Genomic DNA, 25,347 nt, shown 5'->3' with positions numbered 1-25,347 from the left:
CTATATGATACCAATTGACCAGGGAGTTCACATTTCAGCTGATAGTTTTAATATTGTGTAGAAAGAGCCAAAGTCATTTTTTAAAAAGTTTTGCTTAAATATGCCTTATTGTAATGAGGGCTTCAGTTTAACAAAGTTCAGTCTTGGATCAGTCAAAAGAGGACAAGTAATTGGAAAGACTGGGTAGACAAACATGGCAGATTAGAGACAGAGCCCAGAGTGGTTGTAGGCATTCAACCAACATGTTGTCAAGTCATATTACCATTGGCTCTGCTTGTGCTTAAGACTGATTTTCAATATACTATGAAGGAAAGAAGTAGTTAAAACTATTCTTAAAATATGTTTGGATCCTAAACTTCTTAACTTACACGTGAAATTAATTGTATTTTCAGGAATTTTTAAAAAAGTTTTTAAATGTTACACTTAAAATGTTGCCCCATTTAGCATGAAATTATTTTGATGTGTATAGAAGCTATCACAGAAAATAAAATGGAAAAATATGTGGTAGATAGGAGTAAATCTTTGTAGTAAAGAGTAATTCAGAACAATTTTTTATAAGAAAAAAATGAAAAGGCTCCTAAACTTGATTTTTCAAGTTACATTTATTACTAATATAATTTCAATTTTCTGTATGCATCTTTCAAATACAGTCTTTTGTGATAAACAGAAGTGGAAATGTTAACCTATTTAACAGGAGAACACGATTTTTTAAAATAGAAAATTGTGGACCATGTAGATATTAGTACTTTGAATAGAAATCTAATGTGAAAATCTACTTTCTCTTAAAAAAAAATTTCTGCAATTTCTCTCTGGTTGTAATAACTGCGCCTCTTTGATATAACTTTTTTTTTTCATATATATACTTGAGCCCTAATAGGTTGGCCCTTTCCAATGTGTATGATTGTGCCAAAATATAGAAGAGACATATTCAGAGATAAATGAACAAGAATCCACGCATTTAAGAAACTCAAAATACAAGACAAATTTTAAGTCATCTTAATGGATATTTCAAACACATGCATTGGTATAACATTTAAACCTAAGAAGGAGGAAAAGTGCCAAATTAGTGTCTCTATGACTGGCATGCTCTCCTTTTAGGGAAGGCTTTTTAATCCACAGTAAAACTCAAACTCTTTCTACCTATGTGATTGCTACTAACAAACAAATGCTTTATAACAAATGTGGTATGTATTTTCAAAGCAACTGCTCTTCTCTACACATGCTATTATTTTAGAACTTTTGTGAGAACAATAGTCATCTACATCTTCTCGCCCATAGGAATCAAACTTCACTCTGGCAGGTGTCCTGTCTCAACCATTAGCTTCAATGTGAGCAATCTAACTGTATTCATTTTCAAGTATACTGGAGAAGAATACCCACAGTACACTTTAGGATGATTTAACAATGGCACTTTGATTTTCAGGTTCATATCTGCAAAGTATGACTTTTCAAACCACTGATTTCTGCTACAAATATAGAATGTTTTTTTCTTTGTGAGAAATGTGCAGCTTTCCCACCACGTACTGTCTTTTTCTTAATGTCTAGAATAAATTCAGATAGCTTAATACAGATGATAATATTGATCTAGTGCATGCAGTAAGAGAGAAGTTTGTTTTATACTAACATGTAACAAGTTTAAAATGTCTCCTCTCTATTTTGAGTCTGCTGACAATTTTAGTGAATAACATCTATGTCAACTAATGGAAATAACTCCTTGCACTTATAAAAGAAAGCAATGAAGTAGAACGTGGCCCTGGCAAGCCAAGTACTTTCTGCTAAGTCTCTCCTATCTTAAAACATTCAAATCTAAAATGATTAAACCACTATAATAAATTTTGAACCAAGTAAGGCTTTTATGTGGGGGATTTCTGAGAATTTGCTAACTAATCTATACATCAGGCATTATTTTTTAGGATTCTATAAAAACTCTTGGGAGTCAATAATTACATCTTACACCTTGATAATTTAAGATAATTTAACAATATAACCTTGGAAAGTATTTATCGTTTCTTTTCTCCATCACTGAACAATTTTATATCTGGTTCTATCATCACTAATAGAACTTACTGTGATTTCTTTACTTTTTTTTCTAACTTTCAAGATAAGGCCTTGGTCACTTGCACCCTGGCATTATTTTTAATTTTTATTCTGTGAAAGATACCATGATTATAAGAGACCATCATAAAGATACATTCAAGAGCTAAAAAGTAACACAAAGCAAACTTATCACCTTTAAAAAGCTAAGGAAATTTTGAATACTCAAGATGGTTTTTTACTTAAAAATATTCTGGATATTTGCTTAAGATGTCAAATACTTTTAATTTTTTTGTATTTAACACTTTGTGGGTATGGCAATAAGGAGCAGGTGTTTGATCTGATTATTTGATGGGCATGCTAACGAGGCATGTGTCATGGGATTGATGAAGCAGCTGCTTAACTTCCTCAGAACATCCTAATGACAACTTTCTAAAGAAGCACCACTTGTTACATCGGCTTCTGTGGCATGTTTTCTATAACTGAATAAATTATCATGACCTACAATTGTGTAATAACAGACATATTTATGTACCACTTCCTTAAATCCATTAATCGTTTTAAATCTTCACATCTACCCTCACTCCATGTAACACGTAACACAAAGCCTGCCACCTAACAATTCCTTTTAGGACCTTTAATGATACATGTAGTGACACTAATTACCTAATCCACTCCTAAACATAATCTGATATTTATATTACGAACAATAAAAACAAACAATGCGTCAGAGGGCATTCTACAAATGAGAGAATCTCAGAATATCAGAGTTGTTAAGGATCTAAAAGATTAGATAATCCAATCTTTTCATTTGACAAATGGGGACACCTGAACCCAGAGTCTATTCCTGTCACAGGCATATATCTAAATCTTTCTGTTCTCCACACATCACATCATTCCTCAAAAGTCCTTCCAAAATGTATAATCTTATTCTCATGTGTTTATTTCTTTCTGAGAACTCCCACATTTTAATTCTTTTTTAAAAATCTAAAATTTATTAGATTTTTTTTAAAAAATGTTGCAGAAAGGCCAGGTGTGGTGGCTCACACCTGTAATCCCAGCACTTTGGGAGGCTGAGGTGGGCAGATCACGAGGTCAGGAGTTCAAGACCAGTCTGACCAACATGGTGAAACTTTGTGTCTACTAAAAATACAAAAATTAGCCAGGTGTGGTGGTGCATGCCTGTAATCCCAGCTACTCAGGAGGCTGAGGCAGGATTATTGCTTGAACCCAGGAGGCGCAGGTTGCAGTGAGCCAAGATCGCACCATTGCGCTCCATCCTAGGTGGGACAGAGCAAGACTCCATCTCAAAAAAAAAAAGGTGCAGAGAAATACTTAACACCAAGGAAAATATTTTTATAAAATAATTGCTCACTGGCATGCCCCTATGAGAAATTTTTGCAATGTTATATTCCTCACTGTTATAGGTAGTGATAATTAGCACACCATATTCCATTAATTTCTTCCTGGACTAAGGTGCAATGAAGAAATACTTAGTTTTACTTTAATTGAGTAGAGTTTAGTTGCATAGACTACCTATAAATGGAATCAAAATTATGAATTACATATAAGTGCCAGCACATCAATGCAGATAGTGAAATTTTCTTCAAAGTAATGCTCTATGGATCAGCCAACAAGGAAGTATTCACACTCACCTGTGTGTGTGCGTGTGTATATTCACATACATACACACACACACACACACACAAACACAAACTTAGTTAAATGACTTATGAGAACAAGCCAAGACCAAAAGTGAATCTAAATCTATTAGAAAAGTTTAAAACCCTACAAAGGAGCATTTTTTTAAAAAACTACAGTTGGCACATGATCCATTCTTCTAACTTTCATGTTTGGCGTCTCCATCCCCTTGGGTGTGGGTTGTAGTTGTGATCAGCTACTGGAAGACAGTAATCAGACCTGGTTTCCATGGACATGATTTCGGAATCATTTCTTGAAGCCTGCCTATAATATGCATATGGCAACTGTGAACCATATTGGGAGTTGGTGGACATATTATTATTGGCTGTGGCATTATACTCTTGCCTTCCACATGAGCCCATATAGGCCTTCTGGGTTTGAGGAATATAGGACAGTCTTTCATTCCAATCCTCTGGAGGCCCTGGAAGCACCTTCCTCCAAGCTGCTGAGACCACATTTGCCACAATGGATTCCTGGATGTTTCTGGGTCTGAAAGCATCATCCACTAGACCTAGAGGAGACTTTGCTGCTGCTTCCCAAGGAGTTGGTCTCTTGTTTGCTTTCTCTAGTCCATCAGTTGGTTTACTAGAGTAACTATAAGTAGGCTGGTATACCCAAGGAGATGTAGAAATGGTGGGTGGGACTGATCTTCCAGGAAGAGAAAGGGAGCGCCCACTCTCCTAAAAACAATGAAAATATTAATATATCTCGTTCATTTTGGTTTGTGCTGATTGTTACTCCAAAGTATTCCTAGCACCATTACCAAGCACTGCAAAAAATAAAATAAAAATAAAAATAAAAAAAATTAACCCCCCAGAATGCTTAGTCTTAAAGCCAGGACAGGCTGCCTGTCCCCACCTTTGCAAAAGTGGGCCAAGTGCAAATGGTGGGCTGCCACTTGATCCTGCCTTTTGCACTTGGCCCTCTTAGTTGCTCCCCATCTGTGAACGCATAGCCCCAGTTGCTGTCATCTGTCTTAGGCATAGTCACTAGGGGCAGGGCAGGGGCTCTGTCATCACTAGGAACCACCTTTCCTTCTCTCTGCCCTCCACATAGGCATATGTGAATTCACATCCCAACCTCATTCCTATCCTGCTTTCCTGGTACAAAATAAACGAAACCTATTGATAACCTCAGAAACAAGCTGTAAATTACCGAGCTTTTTACTCTTCCCAAGTGACTTTTAATCTGTTATCTAATTTTGGTCTAGTGAATGAATATAGCAAAAACAAACCAGAGCTCCTTAGATGTAGTTAACATTACTGGTATGATTAAATGCCTGGCCCTTTTCTGCTCAAAATCTATTTATATGGTGAAGATCACATGGATTTTTATTTCCTAAGTGGAGTGTATTGCCTTTGTCTCTGAGGGAATTACTCCTGCCTCTTGTTTAATTTGCATTTTGCTTCCTTTCATGTGTATTACATTCCTATTTCTTTGAGAGTTTGTATCCCTGCAACATTCCTCTGTGTATACTTAATATTCAGCTTGACTAATAACACAGCAATATGATTAATTATTATTATTATATAGAGTTGAGGTCTCACTCTGTTGCCCAGCCGGAGTGCAGAGCATGATCATGGCTCACTGCAGCCTCAGACTCCTGGGCTCAAGCAATCCTCCTGCCTCAGCCCCCCAAGTAATTGGGACTACAGGTGCACACCACTATGCCTGGCTAAATTTTTTAAAATCTTTTTTACAGACAGGATCTCCCTGTTGCCCAGGCTGGTGGTATTAGACTCCTGGCCTCAAGCCATCCTCCCACCTCAGCCTCCCAAGTTGCTGGGCTTACAGACATGAGCCCCGGTGCCTGGCTACAGCAATATAATTTAATGAAAGCTCTTGTGTTCTCATTCTCTCCTTTTACTCCTCTGCATTTCTAGGAATGCTGATGGCTGGCTATCCACATTACATCTTCACACATTCCAATATGCATGAGGCTATGTGAGATAAGCTCTTGGCAAAAACGCAGAAAGGGTACACCTAGGGGACAGGAGTATCAACTTTGAAAGTATCAAAACATCCTGTTTCCCAACAAAAAACATTACCATGCTTAAAAATGTGCTCTAATTTCATAAACAGTTTCAACAGCTTTTCTCTTAATCAAGTTCTTAACTTTAAAGTGAATATCAATACCTGGATTTAGGCAAAATATCTCAGATTCAAATGTTTCTTTTTTTTTTTTTATTAAGTACACAAAGAAGGTAGATGGTTCATTCCTGGTTTCTATCTGAAGAATAAGGGGTCCAATATAATAAATCTTGATTCTCTCGTTTTAATCATTTAAATTTTACTTACAATGGTTGAATCTTAGCAAAAACTTGCTTTCACTAATCTTGTCTTAATTCAGAACCACTCATAATTCTACTTACTCTATATTTGGGTGAGGTGTGGGGAATCCTGACTTTTAGCCACCTTTAAGGCCTTAGTCTCTATTTTACATTATGTATGTGTTCATTTCATAAACTCATTTAACATAAATTAACATATTGTACACCTAATATTTCCAGGTATTCTTCTATAAGCTGAAGACTTAAAGATTATAAAGTCCTTGCCCTCAATAAGCACACAATCCAGTACTAGTTTTAGCCCCACAGTAGCTGAATTAAGTCAATTATAGAAGACCAGTTTGGGCCAGTGCAGTGGCTCACGCCTGTAATCCCAACACTTGGGGAGGCTGAGGCAGATGGATTACTTGAGATCAGGAGTTCAAGACCAGCCTGGCCAACATGGTGAAACCCCGTCTCTACTAAAAATACAAAAGAATTCTCCAAGGCGTGATGGCATAGGTCTGTAATCCCTGCTACTCAGGAGGCTGAGGCACAAGAATCACTTGAACCCAGGAGGCAGAAGTTGTAGTGAGCTGAGATCACACCACTGCACTCCAGCCTGGGTGACAGAGCAAGACTCTGTCTCAAAAAAAATAAATAAATAATAAGAAACAAGATCAGTTTAGAGAAGATAGAAAAGAGACTCTTTAACTGTCTTGACAGGAAAAAATAGGAATTTTTCTAAACTGTGAGAAGTGGTAAGACTCAGTGTGATAAAGTGAAATGTAGCTGTCTGCTGTGGTGTGTGTCTGTATCTCACTTTTGTCCTTTCTATGGAAAAGTTAGAACAACACTGGTCTACAGAGACCCTGGGAGAGTTTTCAGAGTCCCATGACTTTTCTTTGTGTGGTCTTTGATTATGATAGAGGCAGGAGGCAGAGAAATTCTAGGCAGACAGAGGTGGATCCCTGGTAAAACCCCACCTTCAAGCCAAAATAGTCTGAAACTTACAGCCCAAAGTGAGAACTTCTATTCCTGTTTGCCCATTCTCTCCTGATTGGTTCTTTGTGAATAGTGTCTTTTTACCAGTCGAATGTTGCTTTTTCCAAAACTACCTGCGGCCCACCCCACCCACACCCTGTGCCTATTATAAAGACCCCAGACTCAGTCGGTAGAGAGAGAGATGGCCAGACCTTAGAGGAGACGGCCAGACCTTAGAGGAGATGGCCAGACTTCAGAGAGACAGCTGGACTTCGAGGGAGATGGACAGACTACAGAAGAGATGACCTGACTTCGGGGGAAGACAACCTGCCCATCCCCTTCGCTGTCTAGCTCCTCTCTCCACTGAGAGCCATTTTCATAGCTTAATAAAATTCTCTGCCTTTCAATTGTCTGTGTGACCTCATTCTTCCTGGACGCCGGACAAGAGCTTGGGACCCACTGAGTGCAGGTACCCACAAAGGCCATCACACCGCCCTTTGCCCTCACTGATCAAGAGCAGCCACCCCACACAATGAGGCAAGAGGCCAACTGAGCTGCTAACAAACCACCGTCTGTGGACAGCAGAACTAAGAGAGCACTGTAACGCTCCCTCTGGGGCTTTGGGGTCACAAGCACCCCCACCTGAGCACCGCTGTGGGCCCCACATGAAGTTTGCTCCTGCCGGCGACCGGAGTGGCCAGCCAGATCCCACACTCGCTTACTCATGTGCTCCCTCCCTCAAGGGGTTGAGCACAGTGGGCTGAGTAAACAGGGCACCCCTGTTGCAAGTCTGGCAAAGAGGCTAAAAAAAATCCTGCATCAGATGTAGCACCTTGAGGGACTGCTTTAATCAGTTATTTAGGTATTTTAAAAGATAGAAGGCTGAGGGAATGGCAATACGTAAAGGGAGCTAAGACTTTCCAGAAATCTCGGTGAGGCCCCTGAACATATATACAGGTGTTTAATTTACTGGCCAATAACTGGAAAAAGAAATAATTATCAATACACTTGCGAGTATTAAGTGCTATGTGAAAGCATACATTGCAGTGATAAGACATCCAAAACATTACACGAAAGAGAGGAATTATTTTTTGGTGTTTCTCTCATGTACTGAGTTTGGAAATATTCAGAAGAATTGAAACTTGACAGAATTTAGAAAGTTCAAAATATTGTTCAGTGATATCCTATTAACAAAGAGATGAATGTGCAGGGAGAAAACTAAAATATTGAGGTATGGTATTGAAAGAGTAAGCCAAGGCTTTCTGAAGGGAAATTAAAACCTAGGATTGAAGCTGAAAGCAAAAATCTCACGCCAAACATGCAGATGACAAATGTTAACAGCAGCGAGGAAAGAAGAGCGACCAGCTCAATGAGCAAAATGACCATGGCTCTTCTACATTTCCCCAGACTGACGAACATGCCTTCACATTCTTTCAAGTGCTAGTAATAGAGGATAAAATGATAAACCGTTTTAGGTTAGAGATCCAACTGGGATATAAATAAATCATTCCATAGGTACAATGTAGTTTCTGTTTGTGTCCAAAATATTGAAAGCCTCTAGCCTCTACTGGCACCCATACTTCTAATTTTAATGTATTTCCCCAAAGCAATTTTCACAGTTTTTTTTTGGTGCTGTTTCCTTCTGTCCATCACAGTTCCAAGGCTCAGGCTGTTCTCTGTTTGGCTGGCTGAATGAAGCCATGTGATATACCCTGAGCCAGAAATGACCAAAGGAACCTGAAAGTAACAGAGGTCTTTCTTTTGTTTTGGAGTTTGAACGTCTGACTCTGGAATCCTAGCATAGCATGGATTAGGTCCTGGGTTGTCACTTCCACCATGGGTTATATCATTATCAAGGGAATTTAATATTTTTATATGAGAGCACTTAACTGTAACCAAGATGTTAAATTAGCTTTACCCATCAAATTGCTTCTTTCTGTCTCCCACTACCTTGTAAACTTTATTTAATAAAAAAAAGTTTTCCGCTGCCACTGGAAGAAAACTTAGCAGATCCTGGGACATTTTGCTTACTTTTAGGAAGAGTTCAATGGTTACCTTAAGTTACTCAAACCAGTTTTATTTTGAAATAGATGATTCCATCCCCTGAAATAACAAACTCCAATTTCAACTTTATTAAAGTTAAATCTCCTCTCCTTCCCCAGCTGGGGCCTGCTTCAGAAAGGCTGCCTTCCTTCAGGGAAGGAGTGTGGTTGACTTCTTCACTCTACTTCCACTTCTTCTCTCAGGTCGCTACTAACTCTGCCTTCTGGCCCCCTGGGGTTGGAGGAAAAAAAGGAGTAGAATAAAAGAGGAGAAGAAAGTTTTTACTTGATTTGGCAACATCATATTCTGGCCTCTTACTCTTGGGGCCAGACAGGCCCAGAGAGGGACGTTGTTATGGGATATTGAAAGATTCCCATCACTGGGGACATCTTACCTCTAGTCCTTGATTCATGCTAATTCTTCTCTGTTCTAGGGGGTGACTTTGGACTCATCCTATATGCTCCCTTAGGAAGCTGTCTACCTACAGTGTGTAGCTACTAGGATCCATCTGCCCCCTCGGAGAGGCCCCAGGTTGACCCTAGCTGGCTCTCCCTTGCTCCTAGCCTGGACTGGCCTGGTCCATGAGGAACACTCACATCATTTGCCTGTGGGGATGCAGAAGAAAATTTCCTGGTTCTGTGCCAAAACAGTTTGTCAGCCTGTCCCTTTCCCTCCAAATTTCCTGAGTGGCACTCAGACCCCACTCTGACCTCCTACCCATCCTTATTCAAGTATCTCCCATGAAGTTCTCTAAGAAGACACTTTGAAACTCTTCTCGCACACAGCTTGAAGTAAAAAGGTGAAATCTCCTCCAGGCCACCTACTCCAAACAAACACATCTTCAGCGCTCTGGAATTCCTTCTCACAGAATCCTCTCTCCTTGCCATAATCAAACCCCTTTTAATCACTTGGACCTGGCTGAAGGCTTCAAGAATTGTGGAAGTCGTTTGCTACTATATTCTTTGTAAAGTCTGCATTTGAATCTGGAATCTCACTTCAGTGAGCAGCATCTGTTCTATCTGGGGGCCTTGGGTAAAACTTTAACATCCTGTCATCTCATTTTCAGTACAGTACAAAGCTCCCTCTCTCCTATTTTTCTTTTTAAAGTAAAATATAAGCTAAAATTGGAAATATTTTTCTACAAATCAATTCCAAGAAATTTCTCTAATAACTTCCAATAAAGTTGAAAACTTATACCTCACTGAGTCTTTTCTCTAGAGAAGAGGGGTTACTTGTTTCCAGAGCATCTTGGTCAATCCTTAGGCTCTAGATTTTGGGAATTTCTTTCTTACATTGAATCAAACATTGCTTCCCATGGCTTTACCCCAATGATTCTGCTAACATGGATTACATCTACTTGTACTTCTATGCAGCCATTCCTTCATGCATTCCCAGTTTCTTCCACCCTCCTTGAATATCTTTACTATCCTGTTGCTATCTGTTATTTTTCAAACTAAGGAGAAATAATATCTATGTCATTCATTCCCTCAAGTTCTCCACATCCTTCTTCCTCCAGTTTGTTGGGCAAGGCTAATGCAGGTATAATATCTTGATCTTCTTAAGTAGATGTGTGTACATAAACACAAGGCCACACGCTGAGTGAAGACATCATTCAAAATGACTGAGGGACCATGTCATCTGGCAGATGGTATAGTTAATACTGCATATGGAACATTCAGTCTGTGTGCATTTAGAGCATTCTGTTCTTTAATTATTCAACCCACGAGAGCACACTCCAATCTTTAGCTGGCCCAATATAATGCATGCAAGACTCCCACTGAACTCATGAGTCATCTGGTGTTATATAGTCCCACAAAAGGGCTTAACACTAAGGAGGCATTTTTCTACCTCTGCCTTTAAAAAGAGCCAACATTAATAGATTGCTTATTGTATGCCTGGCAGTGGGGGCTAATTTCTTTATGCGGAGTGTTTCATGTAATCGTCACAACCCCATGAAGTAGAGGCACTATTATTACCCCTATTTTTCCAGAAGATAGTGAGGTTTGAAGAAAGTAAGTAATTTCCCCAGGGGTAGAAAGCTAGTAAGTGTTGGGGTGGAAAATTGAACCCAGGCAGGCAGTCTCATACCAAAGTTCCTAAATCTAATTGGACTATACTTGCAACGATATTGTTTTGAGAGAATATCTTTTTTTTTTTTTTTTTTTGAGACAGAGTCTCGCTCTTGTCGCCCAGGCTGGAGTACAGTGGGGTGATCTTGGCTCACTGCAACCTCTGCCTCCCGGGTTCAAGTGATTCTCCTGCCTCAGCCTCCTGAGTAGCTGGGATTACAGGTGCCCACCACTATGGTTGGCTAATTTTTGTACTTTTAGTAGAGATGGGGTTTTGCCATGTTGGCCAGGCTGGCCTTGAACTCCTGACCTCAGGTGATCTGCCTGCCTTGACCTCCTAAAGTGCTGGGATTACAGGTGTGAGCCACTGCACCCAGCCTGAGAACATCTTTTTTTAAAAAAAGATTCAAAACCATGCAAACTAAATGGAGTAAGATCTTAGAAATTTTGGAAAAGGTCATTTAAATTTTGATTAAATTTGGATTAAAGAATACTGGCATCTTGGCATTTGTCACAAGAACAGGCAGGTGACCAGGCCATAGGGAATACAGCACATCATATTTAAATGCACTTCTGCTGCATGAAGGTGAGATATCCGGGGCTCTGCATGCAGGAGAAAAGCTCAGAGGAGCTGAGGGCCTTCCTCAGCTTAACATAAACCATCTTCTCATGTCAGTTAAATGTTGGTTTATCCACACAGCTTGTTAATAAAACAGCTTAGTCAGCTTCCTTGTTAAACTGTCTAGTAACCAATTTAACTGGCAGGGAACACTTGACTTGTAAAAAGAAAGTGTAATCTGAGGTTTACTTAGCACAAAGAAGTGAATTTTAAAGCAATGTGAACAGTCCTAGAAGCCAAAGAAGATAAATCTGATGTATGTGTCATGAGTCAAAGTTTAAACTATTTTATACCATAAACCTTGAAAGCGATACAATTCTCTTGGCTGAAACCCTGCTTACACATGCACTGTAGGGAAAGGGGCTTCAACTGATAAATATGATTTCAATTCCTTTGACTCTTTTCTCTCTTAAACACATGATCAGTAAATGTTCATCACAAACATAAACTTTATCATACACAGATTCTGGGAGGTCCAAGAAAAGTGAAGAGGAATAAAAAGTATTCCTTTTGCCTTTTTAATCATGGATTAGAATTTCTGAAAAGCAGAGGTCCTAGAAGGGATACACAAATAGAAACCACAGGTATTCTCCATTTTTCCATTTGCTCAAGTTGAAATTTTGGGAATCTGTTGACTGCTCTCCATCTCACACTCCACACCTGATCTGTCAGCACTGACTTCAAAATACATCCACTATCTGACCAAGTCTTATCAACCTCCACTGGTAGCATCCTGGACTAAGCTACCAAAAATTCTCACCTGGATTATTGCTACTGTCTCCTAATTGATTTCCCTAGTTTCATTCTTGCTTCCTTTAGTTTATTCTTAATATGCTAGCCAAAACTACCCAGTTAAAACTCAAGTCAGATTATGTTATTCAGTCTACTGATTAAAAACTTCCCATGGCTTTTCATTTCAAAAAAGGAAAAACCACAGTCCTTTCATTGACATACAAGACCCCACAAAATCTGCCAACTAGCTCCTTGCATTATCTGACTTCATCTTCTTCATGTTCTCTTCCTCTCACTTTCCTCCAGCCACACTGGCCTTGAACCTTGAACCCACGAGGTACACTTATGCCTCAGGATTTTTGTACTTGCCAATCCTCTGGATTTTTGTACTTGCTCACCCCAGGTACCAGCACGACTCCTATCTTGTTTTCTTCAGGACTTACTCAAATATTACATGATCACTCAGCTTGGCAATTCCCTCCCTCTCTCAAAATTCCTTACCTTTCTCCCCTGCTTTAATCCTTCCCTTAGACTTACGCTCATCTAACATAATAAATATTCTACTTAATCATTTTGTTTATTTTTCTCTGTCCACTAGAAATTAAGGTCCATCTAAGGGTAAAGGTTTTTGTTTCCTTAAGGCTTCCCTAGAACAGTACTTGGCACCAGAATAGTAGCTGCTTAGTACATATTTGTTGAATGAATGAATGATAATTTCTACATCAGGCTGTCATAAACTGAAAATTTGGTTATCTTCACCAGAATTTTAGGTCAGTTCACAAGATGTAGCCCCTCTCACACATCAGTTACATGTGACAAGGGACACAAGCAGAACTATCCCCACCACCTTCAATATATGCAAACCAATATGCACCCCAAGTCATGTTCAACAAGACAGACAGGATTAGTCAATATTTATGAACAAACCAATTTTTCTAAACAGGTGGAAGATCTTTAACGTTCAAATAAATGATTTGCATTCAGGTCAGTGGAAGTTTAAGTTTCAAACAGCTTTGATTTCACAATTGAGAGAAGTCTTAGAAAATTATGCATGAACCCTAAAGAGAACCTGAAATACATTTGCAAGGTTAAATAAATAAGACCTAAGAAGAAAAAGATAAAGGAGATTGGAATTAGTTAGGGTTGAAGAAGAGTAAGCTGAAAGTTGATTTACCATTTATCATGAGACTGCAAGTACGTGTTAGGAAATGGCAGCCTCTACTAACTAATCTCTTAGAGTCACTCCCAGCCCTAATGAGCCCTCAGTGACAATTTTCTTGACAGTAGAAACAGTTCAACACTGGAAAAAATTTCTGCATAGAGATATAGAATCCCTTTACCTGAAGGTCTTTAAATATAAAACAAACGCTCCCTTCAGGTGATTTAGATGCAATCAAGCTTGAAGTTAGAGGATAAAAACACTTTGAAGGTCATTTTGTTCTAGTCTCAGTAAAATAGTCTTTTCCTCATTCCCAACACTTGCCTTCTTAAAGAGGATTTTAAGTTTACTTCCACTAACTGGAGTTTTTGGAAATTGTGTTGTAGGACTCTCTTATCTAGAAAATGGAAGAGAGTTTCTATTTCTTTCAGCAGTACACAGTATCATTCTGTCTGCCAAGAAGGGCAGATAATTAGGACTAATAAACCACATTTTTGAATAGAAAAGTGGCCAAGTAATCACATGTTGTTTAAATAGTTTCATGGGCTCGGTGCAGTGGCTTATGCCTGTAATCCCAGCACTTTGGGAAGCCGAGTGGGTGGATCATCTGAGGTAAGGAGTTCATGATCAGCCTGGCCAACATGGTGAAACCCTGTCTCTGCTAAAAATACAAAATTAGTCGGGCATGGTGGCTCATGCCTGTAATCCCAGCTGCTTGGGAAGCTAAAGCAAGAGAATCACTGGAACCCGGGAGGCAGAGGTTGCAGTGAGCTGAGATTGTGCCATTGCACTCCAGCCTGGGCAACAAGAGTGAAAGTTCATCTAAAAAAAGATAAATAAAATAAATAGTTTCATGAATGCAGTGGACATACTCTGACATCAAAATAAGAGACAGGGTCTTGTATGTAGCATATCATCTTGATTCTGTTACTCACCAGTCATCTTAGATTAACTTTTAGATTAAATTTTCTCTTCCAAAACAATAGACTTTTAAATAAAAAGTTTTACTTCCTGCTTCTAGGAAATCTCTTTGTGAGAAAGCGTAAGGCTTGTAAATGACAATGGAGGCCAGCATCTTATATTGGAAAGAATGGAAACTTGGATGTCACGTTGACCTGAAAGTTCTGCCTTTGTCTTTTGTTATCCATGCAATTCAACTTCTCCCAGACTTACTTTCCTTAACTGTAAGATGGAAGTATTGCTGGCTACAGTTTCAAGATTATGGGCAGAGTAAAGTGTGTTTATAAATGGAATGCCACGTAGCCCAACAAATGGTGATTACTTTTGTTATTGTGGGAAGAGACTGTGTGGCCCTAAAGGTGTCAGAGACCTGGCAGGACCTTTTGTTCAAGAGGCAACTGCATAGGCAGGCTGCTGACCCAGGACAAAAATAGGAGGGAGACTTGCCTTTGAAGTGGCATTAGCAGTGCACGCCTCCGAGGCTGCTGTGCCAACCCTGGCTGCCCTCCTGTCATCAGAACGCAGGCAGCTGGGCTGGCCAGAAACATTGCCACTGACCTCATCTCCCTGCTAGGTCTAAGTGGGCCAAAATATACACTTCTTGATTTTTTTTAAACCTTCTGTTATAAAAGAATAAAAATAATGATACACAGTTTAAGGTCGAGAAGACCAACATGAGGGAGGAATGTGTGCATATACTTTTGTTGTCTCTTTCATCTTTGAAGCAATGATAATAATAACTAAAACGTATGAAACTTTTACTATGTACTAGCTACAGTTCTAAACACTGTATTTGTTACCTCAATTAATCCTCTCAACAACCTTATGGCCTCCATTTTGCAAATAAGGAAAGTGAGGCATGTAAATTAGGTTATTTACCCTAATATTACCCTAAATTAGGTAATTTTCCCTATACAAGCACATACTGGCTTGTATAGGGAAGTTGGAGAAATAAAGCTCTAGGTAATAAAATTTTATTTAAATAACGTATGTTAAGGCATTAACTCTGTTAACAGAAAAAACTACTATACCAGCAATTTTTGCCCTCTTACCTTTCTTTCTTCTCAAAAAAGAAGTATGTCACTCTACAAGTTAGAGCCTGTGAAAATACTTGTATTAACATAGACTGTGTTCTATTTAAGTAGCTGGGATTGCTGTTTTAATTTTTTGTAATTCTCGAGGAACAGCCTTACTTAAGTTTATTTTCATAAAACTCTAGTTTAATTGGTTCAAACATAAAAAATAAATGTTTAACACATTTCAAAATATTTTCTGAAGTTCTCTCTTTCCTCAAAAGATTTAAATAGTAAACGTCATTCATTTAGATTCCCACGGTAGAAAAAGTGAATAATATATATAAAAAGTTCAGATTTCATCAGTTTCTATGGAGAAAAAAGTAATTTTCATAATAAACAAAGAATGTTGATCTTGTTTAAAATAAACAATCCTTTGACCTTGTGGGAGTTTTTTGGGTTTTTGTTTTTTTGAGACAGGGTCTTGCTCTATCACCCCCGCTAGAGAGCAGTGGTGCTATCATAGCTCATTGCAGCCTTAACCTCCCAGGCTCAAGACATCCTCTCACCTCAGCCTCTCAAATTACTTCCAGTGAGCCACTGCACCCAGCATATGGGAAGTTTTTGTAGAGAAAAATGTTGGTACCTGGCACATGGTAAGCACTTAATTTATTATGAGATTCATGACTATCAGTATAGAAAACTAACATGTTTTATATTGTATTCAGTTATAATTATGTGACTGCTATTTGAAGTGGAGCCAATAGCCCTTAAGCAAAATTATTTCCCAATTAAAATGCCTTTTGCTTTTTTAGAGAAAAATCTCATCAGTTATGATGTTAAAAACAAGGATTCTTAAGAAATATGTGCATACCATGTAACAACCTTGATTTGGCCTTTGCACAATAACATTCCCAAAACTTCCCACTGATGTGTTTAGAAGCATCCTCTGTCACAACTTCTAATTACATTAAAAATCTCTGACAATTCAAAGCGAGTTAATGGCAGTGACGAAGACACATCAGCAACTATATAGTGTGTGACAACATAATTTCACAAAGATGTGGAGAATACAGGATGAGGAAAATGACTGACATGGCCTTTGTAACTGCTTTTCTGTCCACTATGTTTCTAAGCTTATTAAATGGAAACTTTGATTAATATCCTGGGCCCTGGGGAAATTGTTTAACCTACTGTTCTTTGAAAAGTGTAAGATTTACTCCCTATCATATTTATGTTTTCCTGGTCAAAAGCATGACCCCAGAGTGAGGTTTAAAATTAGGAATCTTAATCACTTGAACCTGGGAGGTGAAGGTTGCAGTGAGCCGAGATCACGCCACTGCACTCCAGCCTGGGCGACAGAGTGAGACTCCATCTCAAAACTAAAATAAATAAATAAAAATAAAATTAGGGATCATAAATCCAGCTCTTCATCAGGAAAGGCATCAACAGCTTGTTTTCTTAAGCATAGAATAGAAAAAAATATGCTCAATTCCCTTATCACATCTCTGGTCTAAGTGATAAGTTTTATTTAATGATATCTTTCCTGTTTGAGGGAATTTACACAATAATTTCATGCATGTCATTTCATTTTAGAGACATGGAGATGCCATAAACTATGTGGGATTTTCAAATGTATGATTGTTTTGCTGGAGGAGAAACATGGGTTAAAGCAAAGTATGCAATGATGGTCACAATCATGTGCTTTTCAAATACAAATGGGAAACTTAGGAAACATCTTTTATCAGAAGTATCCCAGTTACATTTCTTCACAATAAGCAGCATTTACTTCCATTGAAAACACTAATTCCAGATATAGTTGTAGTCTGTCATTAATCGCTGAAAGGATGTCTCGGAAGGTATTGGAATTCGTGTCTACTTATCAAACATTTGAAATTAGAGACCAAATACTTAATTTTGTCCATGGCTTTAGCTGCTATTACACCTAGTTTTTATTAGGATAGCTTTTTTTTTGAGACGGAGTCTGGCTCTGTCGCCCAGGCTGGATTGCAGTAGTACGATATGGGCTCACTGCAACCTCTGCTCCCCAGGTTCAAGCGATTCTCCTGCCTCACCCTCCCGGGTAGCTGGGATTACAGGCATGTGCCACCATGCCCGGCTAATTTTTGTGTTTTTAATAGAGGTGGGATTTCACCATGTTGACCAGGCTGGTCTTAAACTCCTGATCTCAAGTGATCCACCCACCTCAGCTTCCCAAAGTGCTGGGATTACAGGCGTGAGCCACCGTGCCTGGCTGGCATAGCTTTCTTAATGCATTCATGAAGCTGCAATGTATAATTGTCTAGAGATAACATTGCATGTTAATACTACGCAAATTTTGCCATGTAGACCACACATTTATTAAAAGGATCTCATTCTTTAGTATTCTCCTGACTTCTCCCCATCCCAAAGTTTGCCTTCATTTTGATTTGATGTTAGGTATTTATTGACTATTACAATTGTTAAACACTTTTTTCACTTTTAGTATGAATTCATGCAAATGCATTGATCAATTTACAAAAAACATGATGAATTAGCTAAAATACTACATCAGCCCTCTTAACTGCTATGGATATGTAATCTTAGCCTAAGACAAAAAGTAACTTCTGGAGAGACTAAAATGGATAGGCCCTCATCAATACACATTTGAGAGAAAGAGAGGAAAAGAGAGATCTTTTAGTAGTATGTATGTCTAAATTCTTAAGCAATTATCCAAAACAAAAACAAAAAACAAAACAAAAAAAACATGGCAGTAAGCCGAGATGGTGCCACTGCACTCTAGCCTGGGCAACAGAGCGAGACTCTGTCTAACAGCAAAACAAAACAAAAAAAACAAAAGAGAAAAAAAACAACCAAACAAACAAACAAAATACAATGAACAGATCAGTCATTCATTGACCACATGGCATCATACCTGTGCAGTGACCTAGGTTCCAGCATTAACCCGTCATTTATAATATCCAGCTCTCCCATTAGTCTTTTCTCCTCCCACTGGTAAATGTACAAACATATATTTCACATCACAGAACTTCCAACACGTCACCATCTTTTTTGTTTTAGAAATAAACTTTAGTGCCCCAAAGTTTTGAAAACAATGTGCTTGTTAGGATCAAAGCCGTCACCAAGTGGGCCAGCCTGTTTCTTTGTTCTGTACACTCTTGTAACATGTAAGCAGCCTCTGACTGATTTTGCATTTTGTTGACATACTACTCTATTTGCCAAGATTAATGTTAAAGTTAAACAAAAATATTGGGCTCTTTCCCTATGATGCATAAAGTGCATGAACTTCCTTTTTCTTTTGAAAATTTTATAATCGTATTTATTTTCATTTTAAAAAGCTAATAAGCATTCAAAGTGCTTCAAAATTTTCCGTTAGCCTAGATCCCAAAATAAGAATGTTTAGATTACTGCCAGATAGATTTAAGCTAGTTATTAGTAAGAATATTTTGGATTTGGAGATAAAGAGTCTAGGGCCCAACAGCCAAGGGAAGTCATACAATCTTTTTCCCCAGAGATAAGAAAAAATAGCCAAGGAAATTCAATCTCTTTTCTAGATAATAAAATTGTATCATTCTATTCTATTCTATTCCTAGAAATATTTATACTCATTCTTGATTAGAGGCAGGGGGTCAGATAAAAATCACGTCTCAAGGCCCCCTTTAGTCTTTTGTCTTTTTTAAAAAAATATTCAAAGCAAATTGTAATGCAACGAGCTTTAGAATGGCTGTCTGTGAAGCACTGAGAGGCAAGGAGAGTTTGCTGCCATCTCCTGGACGTTTGAAATAAAATCGGCAAGATGAGTGCTTCAGCTCCTGTTCCTTTTAGACAGGGCACTAAGACTGTGGAAGCAGGTGCAGTTTACAAGTCTGGCTGTCTCTGACTGGATAAACAGGAAAACTATTTATGGGTTTTAAAGAATGAAGTTGACTTAAGTGGTTTGCATGTTAGAAAAGTGTTATTCAAAGTGTAGTTCACAGCCCATTAGCATCAGAATCACCTGGGTTGTATGTTACAAAAACAAATTCCTAGGTCCCACCCAAACCTAGTAAATCAGAATCTCTAAGGTGGGGCTATCTCTAAGGTGGGCAAATCTTAATTTTACACTAGGAACAAAAAGTGGAAAGCTACATGTTACACTATGAAGGGAATAGTTTGCTCAAACTAAAGTGCTGTATACAAAGGAAATCATATTAGTTCATTCAATGTAAAATTAAAATTAAAAGTTCTAAGTAATATATTTAGTGTTGCTCTTTATTTCAGTAATACCACCCACAATGACTTGTGACATTTCAGTGAGTATTTCATAATGCAGAATTAAAAATCTAGCCCATACTGGACTTACGTGAAGAATTATGATCTGCACCATTTGATAAACAGTAATAAGTAATCCAACCACAACTGACAGACTCTGAGTGTGAATTAAAAAAAACAAAAACAAAAACAAAACTGCAAACCAAAGATCTAATTGTGGAAGGATTGGAATGAAACCTTAAATTAGTACTTTATATTAGTTCAACCAACTCCTTAGAGATTCTTAGCTCTAGAAAATGGTTTTGTGAACATTTCTTTACCAGTGTTAGATATACTAAGTGAAAAAAGAACGAAGGGGATTTTAGTGCAGTAAGAGACCTAGTTTTGCTTTATTTTTAAATGTAATTAAATGGCACAAAAGGAAAGCAAAACTAAATCAATTTAATAGTATTTGAAACAAAAGCTATTCTGGATTCAGATAAAATTTTAGAATCTCAGCTTGCTTTGATTTTTTATCTTCAAGATGAGTCTTGACTTCTGCTTCTGACTCAGAAGGATTCTAGAAGTACCAGAAAACCCACAAAAATTCCCTGGGTTTGAAAGGCAGCTGGAATATTAAGTTCCTCCCTATGCCAGTGGCTCAGCTTCTTAGAATTGTTTTTCATCACTTGCCCTGAGCTGGGAGTTTGCTCTGTTCAGGCCGAGGTTTCACTCTTTCTGTTTTTGGAAAGTGATCATGCCTCTCAGGAAAGGGGATCAATTACTCTAAAAAGGCCAGGTTGCTGACCCTTTGTCCTAGGACAGTGTGGAAAGGAGGGATAAGGACAGCTGTGAGCTACGCCCTCCTAGGTCAGCCCAACTGTTGCAGGTCTGAAGTGGGGTAGTCTCAGGGATAGGGTTGCCAACTGCTCCACTTTCAGTGTAATAGGCCTATTTAAGCTTCAACTATGCTACCAGGTTACTCAGGATACCAACTATCCTGTTTAGAGAATATGTTTGGTTTACAAACATTTCCCCAGAAGAGCTCTCTTCATATTACTAAGTCCACTACATTCATTCTATTTAACATTGTACTTTGAACTGAAAACAGTGTCTTTATAGTAGAGGCTCAAAGCTGATGTTAAGTTTATTTTATAAAAATATTGAACCAGTCTTTTTGAATCTGGTCTCATCTTTGTATACCACGAAAAGAATGCTGGCACAATAGATGAACAAAAAGCAGGAAAAAATGGACAAACAGGCTGAATACAGAGGAATGTAAACATAGAAACTTCGGTAAGAAGAAAAAAGAGAAGAAACAAAGATCTCTCAATTAATGACTCCTGGGAATAGATTTCTTGTGTCAATGTGAGATTTATAGCGACACTCCTTTTACTTTTCCTATTTTAGTTGTGGGTCTCAAACTGGGATTCATATTAACAGAGAACACAAAAGAACTTGTTTAACTGTGTTTTCCTTATTGGAAGTTTTTAAAATAGTAGCTATTGCTTATTGAGTGCCCCTTAGAAGAAGAATAATAACTAACATGTGTTGAATACTTTCTCTGCGCCAGGCAGTGTTTTATATACATAATGCATATTGTTTCATTTAATCTTCATAACAACTTGTGAGGTACACCTATTATTGTCTTCATTTCACAGCTGAGGTACTGAAGCACAGGGCAACTGAATCCTTTGTCTAAAGTCTCCCAACCAGCAGGAGGCAGCATGGGACTCAGACGCAGGCAGCGTGGCCCTACAGCCCACACTCTTAATCACTACGAATGTACTTCTTGTGGGCTCAAGGTTTACACACCTTATCTCATCTACTAGTATGTGAAGTTCATTTAAGACATGATTACCTTTTGCTTTTCCTAAATTAAAAAAAAATCTTGTATTCTTTTTAATTTACAAATTGGAAGGAACCTTATTCTCTGCATTATTGTTACTGAAATTTGAGGGTTTCTCTCATCACTATTCTGTTCTTCCTTTATTTGCCAGGTATAAATTACCATAACTCTGGTAATATGTGATGCTAGTTGGCTGGAAGCGGTAGGTGTTTGAGGCATGTGGTCTAGTGCACTGTGGGAATTTGTTCAATGGAAACCACCAAAATGTTGAGCTGGTCTTTGCCATTATTGAGTTATAATAAGCAAATAGGCTGATGGAGATAAAAACTACAGCTTTTCCCCATGTACCCTGTTTAAAAATGTCTATTGCTTGGAGCTACCAAACTCTAAGATGTTTCAATGTTTCTTACTTTGATTTAGAAGGTTTAGTGTAGCTTTGGAGTTATCTCTGAGACATGTAAAACTCATCACTTCTGATGAGCAGTTCCTTTAACCTGTGACTTGAGTCTTCTTGCAATCAGGGGAGGTAGTATAGCCTTGTGATTAGATGATGGCCATGGAGTTTGACTGTTGGGTCCCGAGGCTTACCCCTACCATGTTACACAAGTTCCTTAAGTTTTCTTTACCTCAATTTTCTCATCTTAAAGTGGGATGACAATAGTACCTACATCATACTTTCATCATTTTGTGGTGACAAAAAAAGTGCTTAGAGTTGTACCTAGCACATCTTAAGCCCCCATAATTGTTACCTTATTAGTGGTTCTATGATTTTAAATTAAGGCAACAAAGCTCTGCAAATATAATGAGTTTTTACAATTAACCTAGAAGCTCACATCTTCTTTTTTTGAAGTTGGTGATGGGACTGTTCCAAACCCATGTTTAGAATCTATCACACTAGTTCCTCAGGAGATGTTTTCAAAATAACAATGATATATAAAAGGAAAAAAAAAAAAACTACTGGAAAAAATGTAAGGTTTAAAAGTGTCCTTGCTGGGAAGTCTTTGACAGAAATAACTGTTGAGAAATCTTCCACTGAGGAATCTTTGAGGTGGGAAGCGTTTGCTGCCTCATGCACTTGACTGCTGTCCTGACTGGGATTGGCACCGTGGCACTCTAAGATTCCAGGGGTAACTCTTTTTCAGAGTGTAGTCTGAAATACTGAAAACTTGTGACTCCCTCAGCATTATTCTGTTTAGAATTATTCTTGTTGAAATGCCTTAAGTTATTATTGGTTTAGTAGCAAGCCATGCTAGGTGCTGATTCACTACTTAATAAGAAAGTTCCCTGAGTTACATTTAGTTAAAATGGCAGAAAGCCAAAGGGAGCACTTCCTTTTATGCAGAGTTTGATTATGCTTTATTTTTAAAAATCACATTCTTCCCCATTCCCAGCCAACGAACAACACCTATTCATTCTGAAAGAAGAAAATGAAAGAATTTTGAGAAGTCACACAACATTGCTGTCAATTTCATTTTTTTTTTACTAATAAAACAGATGCTTCTTTCTCAGAGATGGGATTTCACTTTCAACATGCGTCATAGCATCTGATTTTCTGAGCCATCTTGGGAAATGGAGTCTTTCCTAATGTCACTGAATGTGGTCAAAGCCACCTAGGAAGCAGAGACAGTAGGCTCTTGGTGAATCAGTTTGGGAAATTCACAATTAAGCAGTCTCAGGGAGTGAAATTCCGGGGTCTGATGAGACTGTGGAAACCATGTGGTACTGTAGGGAGAGCACAGGTTTGGATGCCAGACAAATATCTAAACTAATCCTAATCCACTGCTTATAAGCTTAGTGATTGTTGCACAAGTTGTTTAGCTTCTCTGAGCTTAGATACCTCATCTGTAAAATGGGAATAATACCTTCTTTTTAGTGTAATTCTGAAGAATAAATGAAATCACAGTATAATTGGTTAAGAATTCAGGCTGCAGATTGAATCCAGGGGCCATTACTTAACATTGTATGATCTTTGGCAAGTTACTCGGCCTCTTTGTGCCTCAGAATCTCATCTGTAATCTATAAAATGGGGATAATGATCATACCTAGCTCACAAGGACTGCTGATTAAAAGCAGTAATCTGTGAAAGATACTCAGCACAAATCAGGGCCCAAATTTTGTGCTCAGCTAATGTTAGCTATTATCAAAACTTACGTAAAATATTTAACACAGTACCTGTGTATAGTAGAAACTTAATACATTAACTCCTATCTTTTCCTCAGGACCCATGAGATTATTTGAATGACTGCCACAGCTTCTGTCCCCACTCATGTCACCCTGACTTGAACCAAAATGCTTGATTCTGGGTTGTTGCGTGGCCTTGATTATTGCACCAAATAAAAGTATCAAAGGTTCTCTGACTTCTACCATGTATCCTGAATAAAAGACAAATCAAAACACTATGGCTTTTGTTATTTACTTCCAAGACGAACATTTTTCTGTTTATTCTTAGAATGTGCATTTTTTTTTCAACTCAGGGCCAAGTACAACCTTTTGATTTTTAAAATTTTTTCAACTCAGGGCCAAGTACAATCTTTTGATTTAAAAAAGTTTTTTCATGAACAAACCATCAGTAGTTATTAAGGAGCCCAAGAAATAGGAGCTGTGAAAGCAGGATTTCTTCGTGTTTCTTTTGAATGTTGTTATTTTGAGTATTATCATTATCAGGTACAGGAAGAAAGGTAGGCTGGGAAGTGGGTCCTTACGATATCTTGACTATGGATCCCAGATTTACATTTCACCTGTCATGGAGCACACATGGACATAATTTAGATAAACATGTCAAGAACGACATAAACAGAGGTAAACACAAGGAGCTTTACATTTGGAACCAAAAAATAAAAATTAGAAAAATTATTACTTATATTAATAACAAAAAATTACTTAAACTCTAGGATCCTGTAGAAGTCTAGCTTTCTCCCCTGTACACTTGGGATGCACTTTATTGGCTGGCAAACCTTTGATAAAATCAGAAGTCTGAGAAATGTCTGACAGGATTTGATATTTAAAATTAAATTTCTCTTTATTCAATTGCCTCTGAGTAGTGCTGTGATTTCCAAGTGCCAGGTAGTTTGGTGTACAAATATACATACCACAGAAACATACAGTTTTTAAAAAAATTAAGAAACTGGCTGCATCTGACAACATCAAGAAAAAAGATAATTCTGACTCAAGGGCTTCTCCAGAAGATGGGGTTTCATTGGCATGACACTCATAGGATGACCTGTCATTTTTACTATTTTTTCTAGAACCATAGAGGGATGACAGTAACTGGCTTCTTAGAGCAATTTTGCCTGGTGTCTGGATCCTGTGGGAATTTATTAGCCTGCTTTGTGGCCCTTGGCCAACCCTGGTAGGACATCTAGAGAAGAATTCAATTCTGCTTTTTCCCAGAATAATTGTTGACTAATTCGGCAGCACCGAAGTGTCACAGGCGTCTTTGTGTCCCCCAGAGTCCAATGATATGTGGACCCAAGACCAGCGAGGGTCATGTTTCTGGGAATACAATGTTGATTCTTAGAATTTATATATTTTTTCTCATGAACTTATAAAAATGTTTAAAAACAAACTCAACAACCCTGATTTTAAAAGGGAATGAGCACACGCCCCACGACTTCCCTCTAGAAGCATTTTAAGCATTTAGCTTTTTGATGACCATGACTTCAAATGCCTTGCCTGCTGGGCCAGTGG

General features: G+C 38.2%; 1 protein-coding gene across 3 annotated transcripts in view; it reads right to left on the bottom strand.

The window, feature by feature from the left end:
• Positions 1 to 583: 583 nt before the first annotated feature.
• The window catches only part of SYNPO2 (synaptopodin 2), a 175,220-nt gene continuing 150,456 nt past the window's right edge, over positions 584 to 25,347 (bottom strand). The window contains exon 5 of one of the 3 annotated variants that reach the window (XM_024245801.3): positions 584 to 4,415. In XM_024245801.3, coding sequence (XP_024101569.2) covers positions 3,882 to 4,415 — 534 coding nt within the window. In that variant the 3' untranslated portion in view covers positions 584 to 3,881. Of the gene's footprint in view, positions 4,416 to 24,251; positions 24,399 to 25,347 lie in introns of those variants that run through there. The other 2 variants (XM_054554406.1, XM_024245803.3) reach the window with 2 other exon arrangements.

Source organism: Pongo abelii, chromosome 3, assembly GCF_028885655.2.
Source record: "Pongo abelii isolate AG06213 chromosome 3, NHGRI_mPonAbe1-v2.0_pri, whole genome shotgun sequence".
Lineage (NCBI taxonomy): Eukaryota > Metazoa > Chordata > Mammalia > Primates > Hominidae > Pongo > Pongo abelii.
The sequence above is the reverse complement of the archived record's forward strand: the minus strand, read 5'-3'. Positions and strand labels throughout refer to the sequence as shown.